Raw genomic sequence first — 12484 nt, 5'->3', positions numbered from 1 at the left:
GTCTGGTTCTTCCTATGCATCCTTCCAGACAGCAGGAATCCCAAAGGTACAGCTTTTGCCCTTTTAATTGCTGTCATTTGTCGCTCCTTCTACTCTGGTTGAATCATTTCTGGGAGGACAGCAAAAGACAGCCAGTTGTATAACCCCCGACCCTCAATCCTTGCCTCGAGAGAAGGGTTGGTTTCCCTGGTGCCAGCCAGGGAACAGCACAGCCAAGGAGCTGCCCTGTGTTTGGTCACTCACACGATTGAGTTTCTTCACAGGCATTTAGTCTGAACTGAAACAAAAATCACAGATACTATAAAATGACATATAAGATAAGACATTCAGAGAAAGCTCAACTGTGTCTCCCATGAATTGCCCTTGTGAAAAGAAAAGCGTTTGTCCCTTTTCCTTTCATGTGCCGAACAATGCGAGTACAGTGTTAATGGCATCTAGGAAGTAAAGGCATCCAGTTGAGTCATGCTGCCCTTCTCCGAATTTCTGGTCAGTTCTGCTTGTTTCCCCACATGCCTCAAACTCTTTTGCTGATAATAACTGAACTCGCTCCTCTCCTCCCCCATGCCCAACTGAGCTCAGGGCTTACTCCTGGCTCTGTGCTCAGAGATCACTCCTAGGGGCTCAGGAGATCAAACCCTGGTTGGCTGCATGCAAGGCAAGCACCTTCGCCTCTATACCTTCTCCCAAGCCCCATAAACTTGCTCCTAATGCTCAGGCCCTCCTCAGCCTCTCACCTCTCCCCTCCCCCACACACACACATCCCACTGCCATCCTTTCCCCTAACCATTTTCCCAACTCAGGGGAGGGGAAGCACTTTCCTTGCCCAAAGCCAACGCCATGGCTCGAATCCCATCTCTGTTTGCTGCCCCTGTGCCTTATCACCTCTTTCCAGAAACCTGCCATCAGCCCTTGTCTCCACTCTACCTGTTTCTCTGCTTTCCTTCCCTCTGTGAAAGCCATCTTCACCCCAACACCAGGCCCAGTACCCTCCCTCTTAGTCCACATTCTTCCCTTTCCCCTTTTGCCTTTTATCCAAGCCCTGTCTGTCTCTCACAGCAGAAGTTTGTCCCTTTTTCTCCGGAACCTCTACCTCGGTTAGATCCATACCACGGATCCCATGTTGTGGCTTCCTCCCATCTTACTGCCTGGAACCTGCTGCTCTCCTTCAGAGTTGCCCATGGCCCTGCATTGCTCACTGGGCAAAGCAGAAATCTGCCAGCACAGAAAAGGCCCATCCACACCCTGGCACCCTCCTTGCCAGCCATTCCCACCTCCAGACCTCCTGAAATTCCTTGCAGTTCTCTAACATCCCATTGTTTCACTTGTGCCCGGTGCCTCTGAGTTCTGAGCAGTAGCCGCTCCTCTGCACCCTGCTCTGGCATATGCACCCCCGTTCTGTGCCACAGACCTCATCAGCGGATGGGCTAACCGCTCGCCCCTGTAAATTACCCCTCCAGCTCTAGCCACGTCCCTCTCCCAGCTCCACTCACACCTTGGAAGGCACGCTGGGTCCACGGAAAACCGTGAACTTCTTCGAGTTTGTGCGCTTTTTGCCTTCACATGTGTCATTGCTTAATAAATGTTTATGAATGAGTAAAAATGCATTTATTTTTATGACCTCCAGGGAAGTTAAACAAAAAAAGAAACCAGACTGCACTACTCAAGTCTGACAATTAACAATGCAGTCATTAGATGTCACAATAATAGTTCTTAGAACCTTGAGAAATGGGAATTTCAGGTGTGAAAAATTAAAAGGCGGGGGTGGCTGGAGTGATAGCACAGCGGGTAGGGCATTTGCCTTGCACGCAGCCGACCCGGGTTCGATTCCCAGCATCCCATATGGTCCCCCGAGCACCGCCAAGAGTAATTCCTAAGTGCATGAGCCAGGAGTAACCCCTGAGCATCTCCGGGTGTGACCCAAAAAGAAAAAAAATTGAAAAGGGACTCCAGTTCCAAGTGATCAAGGAAACGTTTATCAAAAGTTGTCCAAGAACAAAATGTATAAACAACTACTTCCTGAAGAATGCTTTTTGTGATCCTTTGATTCGAGAACCTTAGACCTTTTCAGGGTGTTTAGACTTCTCATATGCGATTTGAAGCAATGTCCTGAGGTTTTTCAAAATGCCCATCAGCGTGTCCTGATGAAGGTAAAAGCAGGGAACCTGTTCTCTCATGACTTCTCAACATGCAGTGCTGTGTCTGTTTTTTTAAGTTGTTTCACATCAGCTACTCTGTGTTTTTGTCTCTCTGCTGAGAGAACCACATATCACAAAGAATTTTTGTTATGCGATAACTGGCAAGAACAAAGTAATTACTGAGACTTCTTCCACACTTCTGCCCCACATTTATAACCTTAACACTGAATTATCCCAAGTTCGGCATCCTAGAGGCCCAACTTGCATCCTAGAGACTTTCCCTAAGAATAGCTTCACCATTCTCTAACAATTTCATGACTATCCTAGCTTCTTACGTGAGCCTGTGCTATTTCATTCATTGCCTTCACAGTAAAGCGAGATTACATACTTTCCCCAGTTCGCCTTCTGCAGAGGATCAGAGACAGAGACAGACATTGCAGACTCTGAGTGTCGATCTTGGGCTCTGCTCAGGAAGTCCAGGAAATGCTTTCAGCTTAGAGGTTTTGCACACCATTAACAACCCAGAAGCAGCTGTGTCTGCATTCCTGATGCTTTTCTGTCAAAGACATAGAAGGGATTATGGTTGTCTTTTCCAGATCAACACAACGTCTTGTACCCAAGCACACTTGGCAGAAACCAGAATCACAAGCACGTACCTATTGGGAACAAACCAGGTTATCCATTGTGGCCTTATACGGTTATTTTGGCCGGTAATAATATTCTGAATTCTGATGAGCACTATTTCATTGATTCTAATATATATACATCCCCAGGCTGAAATTTTCTTATAATCAATGGGATTTTTCTTATAATCAGTGGCTTAATTTGACACAGTTCTTATATATGGAATATTTATATGTGCATATATATATTCTGTGTAAGTTAGGCATTCAGTACAACTTTTAAGCTTAAGAAAATGAGTTTTGTATACATTTGTCAAAAATTTTATCAGACTTTTGAGACTTATTCAATACATAAATATAACAGTAAATGATGTAGTTATGAATTTCATTGATTTCAATAGGTGTTTTGTCAGATATTTGTGTTGTATCTTAATTGTCCCATGTTTTTGATATGCACTCCTATCTTACTATTTTCTACAAGAGAACTCTTTATCTATAAGAAATGATCTCAATATGGGGAATATTGTCTGCCATGGAGGCAAGGGGAGGGTGGGAAAGGGGGGGCATACCCGGGATATTCGTGGTGGGGAATGTGCATTGGTGGAGGGATGGGTGTTTGATCATTGTGAGATTGTAACCCAAACATGAAAGCTTGTAACTATCTCACAGTGATTGAATAAAATTTAAAACATTAAAAAAAAAAAAAGAAATGGTCTCAAGTAAATGTAATTTGATGTATCCTGTAACTTTCATGTTTCCTTTTTTAAAACTTATATGTTGAGTACATTTTCAGCCAATATTTACTGAGGAATCTTAAACTTTAAAGGACAATGTTCAATATTTCATTTTTATTCTTTAAAATGTGGGGTTTGGATTTATTGCCTCTTCTACCAATATTTTTTTTCATCAGAGTTAAGCTTGAATGTGCTCTCTCTTCTATACATAAAAGTCTGTAGATATCTTGGCATTGGAATCTTCTTCGTTGGAGATTCCTTTCCCAGGATAAAGGAATTAATTGCAGTAAACCTTTATGAGCTTGAATGATAAGTGAATAAACAACTCTACACAAAGTCTCCCTTTAACTATAGTTTCTGCAGTTTGTAAAACTTATTTATTTGCTGCCACAGAAAGTGTTGAATGGTTCTTGGACTGATGATTCAGTGGTAGCCCCATTATTGTCACCTTTGATAATTCTATGAAGTGTGGCCCAAAGGGGGATCATCTGCCAAACCTCACTGGACTCGGACACCCCCACATTGCTCCTTTCCTCTTCAGGAAAGGAACATAACTACTATTTGTACCGCATCCGTGAAGCTGCCCCTGACTTCAGGGAACAGTTGGAAAAGTCCACTGTGGAATCTCTGCCCAAATGTGAATTGCGGAATGTTGACTTGATTCATTACCACTTGTGGAACGGAGAGGCAGGCAGGCTCAGAGCAGTACAGAAGCTGCTGGCCAGTGCCACTCCCCCGAGGTTCCCCGCCCCCCCCCAGCCCCAGGGCCACTTGGGGACTCTGACTAGGCTCTTAGCACTTTGATAAGAAACTGTCTCTGCATCCAGCAGCGTTCCCTCTAGCCACTTTGTCACTCCTCTTTTCCAGGTCCATACATTCAGGGGGCCACACTGGTGTGAATACTGTGCCAACTTCATGTGGGGCCTCATTGCTCAGGGAGTGAAGTGTGCAGGTAAGCGCCCTCCTCTTGGACCGTGTTGAGTAAGTTGCAGAGTTGGAAGGGGATTTGCTGCTAAGCACCTACAGGGGGACTGGATCCCAGATTCTGGGCCCCGGTTAACTCTTAATCCATACTCATATGACTGACTTCTCAGGTGGCCAGTCTGGCAGTTGATATTTTATCTGCACTGTACCTTCTTTTAGATAGGGATCTGGTATTAGTCCATTAAAAACAGAGAGGTTGGTTTGTTCAAAAAATAAAGCATAATAAATTATTAAGGCAGTTATATTTAACTGTGGCCTTTGATGTTGCAGTAACTGAATTTATAAAGAAAAAAAATTTTTTTTTTTAAATCCTGTACAGGGACCTATGATTGTTGCCTTGGAAACTGCATTTTAAAGATAACTTAAGCTATATCATCTTTAGTAAACTTTTGTGAAATTAAATTGAATTTATCTTCAAAGATGGGTACCAAATTCTGAGGAATGACTTTGTCACTAATATTTTGTTTGTGACAGTTTGAAATTTGAACATGCCAGATCCTTTTTATAGAATAGGACTGTAATATTTTTAGATTTAAATTGAGAAACTTTTAAGTTTTGCACATAAAAAAATCTGGCTCATGGATTTATTGAAGTGCTTTATGAACAAATATTTTTCACCATGTGAGAATCATTTATATACAATAATGATACCAAGTACTGGCCAATAATTAAATAAATAAAATAATCATTTGAAGTTTAATGTATGGCATTTACTTAAAGCATTCTGCCATTTAAATTATAAATTTAAGTAGAGGAAGTAACTCAGCGATAGATCTTCTGCATGTGTATGAGGCCTTCAGTTTGATTGTAGACAAAATGATATAACTTGTAAGACTAAAAATATATTACATGTCTTTTTGTATGAGGCTTAATACCAATAAAGTATACTATGTAAAATATATTAAAATGGCAGATAACAGTAAGCCAAACTTATCACTGTAGGAAGGCTGCATGTTTTCTGTTGTGGCTTAGTTTCTTAAAATTTTTGCTCTGAAAGGAAATGCCCTGCCACAGAGGCGGGGTGGGGTGGAGAGGATAGGGTGGTGGTGGTGGGAGGGATGCTGGGACCATTGGTGGTGGAAAATGGGCATGGGTGGAAGGATGGGCACTCGACCATTGTATGACTGAAACACAAGCATGAAAGTTTGTAAGTCTGTAACTGTACCTCACATGATTCGCTAATTAAAAAAAAAATTTTAATGATACCAAAAAAAGAGACAAAAATTTTTTTTCTTTGATAATAACCTCTCAGTACCTGTATTGCAAAATAGAATGCCCAAAAGGAAGAAAGAAGGGGAGGAGGGGAGAGAAGGGGCAGACAGAGGGATGGTGACGAAACATCATATGACTGAAACCCTGTCACGAATAGCTTTGTAACTGTATTTCACAGTGATTCAGTTTTTTAAAATGTTGGGTTTTGCTTTGTTTATTGAACAACCCAGCTGTGCTCAGGGCTTCCTTTTGACCCTGTCTGTGCTCAGGGGTCACTCCATAAACCAATATACAGGACCAAAGATTGAATCAGGGTCAGCCACGGCTAGGCAAGAGCCTTAATGCCTGTGCTTCTTCAGCCCTGTGGCATGATGGTTGATATGGGACTGTTTTTGCTGTCCACATTTTGGATTTCGTAATTTCTGAATTGCTTTTCCTCTGGACAGCAAGGTACAATGTTCATGTGGATGCTTTGAGCGTCCCATCTCTCCCTCCCTGGGATGTGAGGACCCTATCAAGGGACATTGTGACATGAAGTGAAGGATCTTGCTGCCACAGGGAGGGATAGGTGCTCCTTGGGTGTCACCTTTGAACTGTGCAGAGGTTATTTTCAGGGAAAGCCAGCTCAGATCCCATCTGACTCCTCCACAAACTTAAGTAAGTTCACTGCCACCACCCCCATCGCCCCCTGGAATTTGCACTGTAGCACTGTCATCCAGTTCATTGATTTGTTCAAGCGGGCACCAGTAACATCCCCATTGTGAGACTTGTTGTTACTGTTTTGGCATATCGAATACGCCACGGGTAGCTTGCCAGGCTCTGCCATGCAGGCGGGATACTCTCGGTAGCTTGCCGGCCCCTCCGAGAGGGACAGAGGAATCAAACTCAGTCGGGTTGGCCGCGTGCAAGGCAAATGCCCTAGCCACTATGCTATCGCTCTAGTCCGGGAATTTACCTTCTTTAAAAGAGAGAATAGGAAGCAACTCTCCTCTCCCAGTTGCCCGAAAGCAGGATCCTTCCAGCACCTACCACTCATGAGGGGGACTCACTTTGGGAAACACTGCCTTGGTAGATGACAGCCCCACTCACAAGACTCAGCCCAGAGAGGCCAAAGCTGTCATACTCTGTTCTGAATAGAAGACAGCATTGTCAGGATGAGGAATCTTCTTTCCAAAAGTGGTGGTCAAGCCTTTGAGCTGGAAGAAACAAGATGAGACAGAGTGTTGATGAGGTGGTGATGTTCCAAAGGGAAGACTCTCCAAGGCATGGATAGCCATGCTGAGGAAGCAGGCTCTGAGGGCCTGGACTCAGCCTGGACCAGCCCAGACTCTGAACCACTGTTGGTTCTGCCACCCACTTCAAAGCCTTTTTCCTAGAGTACAGAGGTGTACCATTGACATTTTGAAAGACCAGAGGCTAGCTCCGTGAGAAATCTGCGTCAGCTATTCGAGCACTGGAGCAGCGTGTAAGAATAACCTTTGGCAACACACCGCAGTCCCAAGCCTTATTGGAAAGAAATGTGACAGGAAAGGAGAAAGAAGATGATTTGCCCTTGACAACAGCCACCCACGTGAATAGCTTCTCTTACTGTGTGTGGTCAGCAGGAGCTGAAAGAAAAACCTTGAGCTTTTTTTATTTTTTTTTTTTACCTTAGAGTCTGTCCTTGGCAGCATTATGCTCTGCCTGCCGTAAAAATATTAATGTGTAGTATAAAAATAAATCAACTAAGCTGGAGATGAAGGCACTTACCTTGCATGCAGCTGACCCTGGTTCAGTCCCCAGGACCACATAATGGTTCCCCAGGTGCAGAGTCAGGGCTTAGCCCTATGTATCTTTTAATTCTGTCTTTTTTCATTGTCCCTAAAAAGTAAGTCAGTAAGATATTGGTTAGGCATGCTTGAAGCTTTTGTATAGCCCTTTTAACGAAAGAGAGTCACTTCATAAATATCACAAATAATAAATTATTCTTAATTTTGCTTATGAAAGTAATGACTTCTGATGCATCTTAGAAATGGATTATTCCCGTTTCTCTGGGTGAGGCTTCTTCTGGAGGAGTGGGGTATGTAAACAGCGAAGATATATTAAGAAATAGAGCTTATCTGCAATTATTAAAATATGAATACTCACAGTAAAAAATGCATAATTATCTTTCCTTTCAAAACATACATAAACAGGGGCCGGAGTGATAGCACAGTGGGTAGGGCATTTGCCTTGCACGCAGCGGACCCAGGTTCAATCCCCGGCATCCCATATGGTCCCCCAGCATTGCCAGGAGTAATTCCTGAGTGCAGAGCCAGGAGCATCACCAAAAAAAAATACTTAAACATTAGCCCTTTATCCTATTAGTAGATTGTAAATAACATATTATTTATTTCAAAAAATAAATTTCTCTGCAGACTGGAGTGATAACACAGCGGGTAGGTCATTTGCCTTGCCCATGGCAAGCTACCAAGAGTATTCCACCTGCACAGCAGAGCCTAGCAAGCTACCCATGGCTTATTGGATATGCCAAAAACAGTAACAAGTCTCACAATGAAAACATTACTGGTGCCCGCTCCAGCATATTGATGAACAATGTGATGGCAGTGCTACAGTGCTTTCAAAATATAGAGCTTGCATTTTTTTAGAGAAACCAAGCTCCAGAAAATTTAAGAGTAGCCTAAAAGTAGTAGTCTAACAGAAATATTTCAGTAGGGTACAGAATAAAACATGATTTGAATTTTTAATTTTTTCATTATTCCTTTCATATGTTTATTCTGTTCTTATTAACGAGGGCTTGGGGGGGATGTGGATAGTTTAATAGTAACATAAAAATAACCATACAAACCAAGAAATGCAACAAATGAAATGATCTTTCATTTGTTGAAATGATTTCCCCCCATCCATTTATAGTGTAGAACTTCCCTGGAAAAATGAATCTATATAGGAGTTATATGACTTTAATAAATAAGTATGAAAACCAAATAAAGTCTTAACGGCAAACTGAAATATTGATATACCACCAGTCCTAGAAGCTACAATTTTCAGAGCAAGCTCAGGGCTAGTATATTGCACTGTGAGCCTAGGGGTATAAAAATACTTTGCTTTAATGACTTTGTCCTAGCCTTTGGTCTTCTGAAAAACTTTGCATCCACTCCTGCCAAGGTCTGCCCTTTGAAATTCATTTTTAAAATTGGGCATGATAAATACATTGTCCCACAATTTCATCTAATTCAAATGAAAGAAAAAATACAGATTTAGAAAACATTTTTCCTCTTTCTTAAATAGTAAACCTGAGCTCAGTGTTAACGTTCTCTAGTTTTTACAGAGTCACAAATAAACATAAGAGCCTGCTGATTTTTTTTTTAATTTTATTGAATCACCGTGAGATAGTTACAAGCTTCATATTTGGGTTACAATCTCACAATGATCAAACACCCATCCCTCCACCAGTGCATTCCCCACCACCAGTATCCCCGGTATACCCCCCCTTTCCTACTCTCGCCCTGCCTCCGTGGCAGACAACATTCCCCATACTCTCTCTCTACTTTGGGGCATTATGGCTTGCAACACAGACACTGAAAGGTCATCATGTTTGGTCCATTATCTACTTTCCGCATGCATCTCCCATCCCAACTAAGAGCCTGCTGATGTTTAAAATGGAAGGTAATGCCAAAATTCCGAAGGGAAAAATTACTATCAGATCATTAGTGCCATTCGAATATTTTGATATTGTGTGAAAGCAGCAGAATTCACTGCTTTGTTTTCTACTGTATTTTCACTCAGAATTTATATATAAAGGAAGACTATGACAAATTATGCAATAGGTTTCATCACTGCTTTTTTTAAAAAAGTCTTTTCCAAATATAGTTATGTATAGCAGACTCATTTGGGTTAAATGTAACAGAATTGCTCCAGCTCTATAATGTATGACAAATAATTGCACAATGTACGTGAGTGACTAAGGGCTGGGAAACTCACAAATTCCTCTTCAAGGCTGGAAAATGTGACTCAGCATCATGTAGCATTAGGCAGGAAAAGCTGAGTGGGGACTCTGGATAAGTCTAGAATAAATCACAGTCCTGCTTTTTTCCAGGCCGAGTAACTTAAGCAAGTAATTTAGCCTCTGAGCTTCACCGTCATTGCTGAGCCGTGAGCACACTAATGCTCACCACTGTCCTTCCCATCGGATTCGAGATTCCGTGGATCCTCCTGAACAGACATCATCATCCTTAAAAAGATTCTGCAGCTCAAATGCTGTTAATACTTTTGAAGATGCTTTGCAAGGGTTCTTGGAGTTCTGGACAAGATGAATAACTAGGCTTAATTCTATTTCTCCCATTAATTATAACGAAAGAATGAGGACAAAACGTGTGCCTGAGCTCTCCAAAGACCCTGAAAGTTGGAGAAAAAACGAGAAGGCTGACTTGGCCGTTCCGAGTTGAGCTGCTTGGTGCCAGGCTGGTTTTCGTTTGTGGGTGGGAGCAGATTGATGCTCTGTGTATCACAACCTGGGCACTGGGAAATCCTCAGCCTGGTAGTGCCAATAGTACTGACAGTTATTCCCAGGAAAGTCCACTCTCCCAAACCAAGCACCAGGCCGAGGACAGGCCAGCTGAGTCAGCATTCAGTTCTCCCGCCACTCTGCAGGGCACACCCCGAAAACTTGTACCCTTCTCCCTTACTGGGTTCCCAGCAGCAGTCTGGGCATAGCCCTCTGCTGAGAGGACAGGGGGCATGGCTTTCCTGTGGGCCCATGAGTGGGAGCCTGTCTTTCATCCCTGTCACACCACGGGAACCTGTGACACCTTGGAAGCCTGTGGTAGAACTCTGTCTTTCACCCTCACTGTGCAGTAGTAGCAGCGCCCCTCGCCCCACAGCTCTGGGTTCGGCCCTGTCCTGACAAATGGGGACATGACCAACTCATCTTCAAGCCTGGAGAAAGGGACTCAGCCTGATCAGTGACGATCAGGCCTCCTTTGTGGCCACGTTCCCTGCTGCCCTGTACTATCCCTCAGCCCAGTTGGCGTCATTACAAGACGCCACCCCCTCTTGTAACTAGAGAGTAGATCTTCCTCTCCCGGGAGAATAAGGTGGAATGCCTACAAAGGGGGAATGCAAACAAGGCAAAACAGCACCACAGCAGCGTTACAAAGTCTTGGCCACCTAAGTGGACCTTTGAACCATATCCTGCACAAGTGAACCAGAAACCTGCATCCCAAATGTAAACAGATCAATTATAGTGCCTGTTAAAAATAAGACTTTAGTGGAAACTTGAAAAATTCTAACACAAAGGATATGGACAGAGCAAGTACGTTTTGCATGTAGGAGGCCCAGGTTCCCTCCCTGGCACCATATGATACCCTGAGTCCCACCACAAGTGATCCCTGAGCACAGAACTAGGGTTAGCCCTGAGCACTGCTGGCTTAGGTGCCATTATGTAAGTGAGGTGCAGTTAAGGAAGGAGTGCAGATGTGGGAGCACCCATCATCCAAGCCCTTTCAGATACAGCCTTTACATTAGACCACTGCAGCTGGCCTCTGACCTTCAGCTGATTTGGGTAGTGGCCTGTAACAAGCTCTAGGCACTACAGAGTAAAGACCTCTCAAAAACTTTATTTCATTCTTCTCAATAATGACCATGTCTTAGTGAATGCTTATGATTTACCCCATGCCATCACTTTACATGTATCATCCTTAAATCCTCATCTGACCCTATAACATAATATAGAACATAGAACCCTTTAAAAAATTGTGCCACAACTGGGACTGGAAATATTGAGTCACTAACTCACTCAGCTCATCAGTTTCTAACTCTTAAGTTATCAAAGTTATCCAAGACATTAAAATATTTAGGGAAAGTGAAGTCTTTTAAGTGAAAATTTTCCACTGATTTGCCACATGGATGAATCATAAACCTTTGTATTAAATTATATAGTATAAAGAGGAATTTGGAGGTTTGAGCATATAGTCAGTTGGATATTAACCCCACAGAATGCTGAGTCATTTCTCAGATAGTACAGATCAGTGGTTTGGTACGACCTGTCCATGAAGCATTGACAGCAGTAAGAACATCGAAAACTGCTGGTGTAGATGGAGCTGTTTCTCTGGAAGCCTTTCTGTATTCAGAGACACAGCTGTTGGCCTTAAGTGGTGCTGATGTTCAAGCACTATTAGCTCTGCCCTAATATCTCCAGTGCTGTTCTCTGAGCTTCCCTGTGCATCTAGCTGGTCTTTGCACATGGGAAATTCTCAATTCACTTGAATTCCTCTCTCAGAGTCACTGCAAACCCTCAGTTTATATTCTAAATCAGCAGTGACTACATGTTTCCTCAAGAGACAATTTTATTAGTAATTTTTCACTGACTTTCTTTATTTCTATTCATTTTATGGCCATATATTACAGCTTTCCCAAAAGCCATAATAAGGATTAGCACCAGCATTTGTCTAACATTTTATAATATGCAAAGCACCTTGAATGCACTGGCTCATTAATTCTCATAAGAATTCCACGAGGCAAATGCTATGCACCTTTTTCTGTCAAAAAGAGTAAACAAAACTGAAGCATCCCTAAAGACCACAGATAGTGGCCATGACATTGTGTGATGTTCAGGCTGGTTTCGTTAAGACCCTGAAAAAAAATGTCCCATACCCACTGGACTGAATTTACAATCTGTCAGCCTTAACTGTTCATGAATTTAAAAGCAAGTCATATGTGAAAGTATAAAGGTGGTGTTTACTTTAAATTATTCAGGTAGGGTTTTTCACTCTTCAGTCTAATTTAGTAAAATATTTGTATTTCTCTCTTTCCTACTAAA

The 12484-nt window shown here is 42.6% G+C and overlaps 1 protein-coding gene across 8 annotated transcripts in view; it reads left to right on the top strand.

Annotated features, from left to right (window-relative positions):
- The window catches only part of CHN1 (chimerin 1), a 188268-nt gene that overhangs the window by 159055 nt on the left and 16729 nt on the right, over nucleotides 1-12484 (top strand). For all 8 annotated transcript variants that reach the window (XM_055120292.1, XM_055120291.1, XM_055120296.1 and 5 more), the window contains one exon: nucleotides 4360-4444. In XM_055120292.1, coding sequence (XP_054976267.1) covers nucleotides 4360-4444 — 85 coding nt within the window. The remainder of the gene's footprint in view (nucleotides 1-4359; nucleotides 4445-12484) is intronic.

Source organism: Sorex araneus, chromosome X, assembly GCF_027595985.1.
Source record: "Sorex araneus isolate mSorAra2 chromosome X, mSorAra2.pri, whole genome shotgun sequence".
Taxonomy (NCBI): domain Eukaryota; kingdom Metazoa; phylum Chordata; class Mammalia; order Eulipotyphla; family Soricidae; genus Sorex; species Sorex araneus.
The sequence above is the reverse complement of the archived record's forward strand: the minus strand, read 5'-3'. Positions and strand labels throughout refer to the sequence as shown.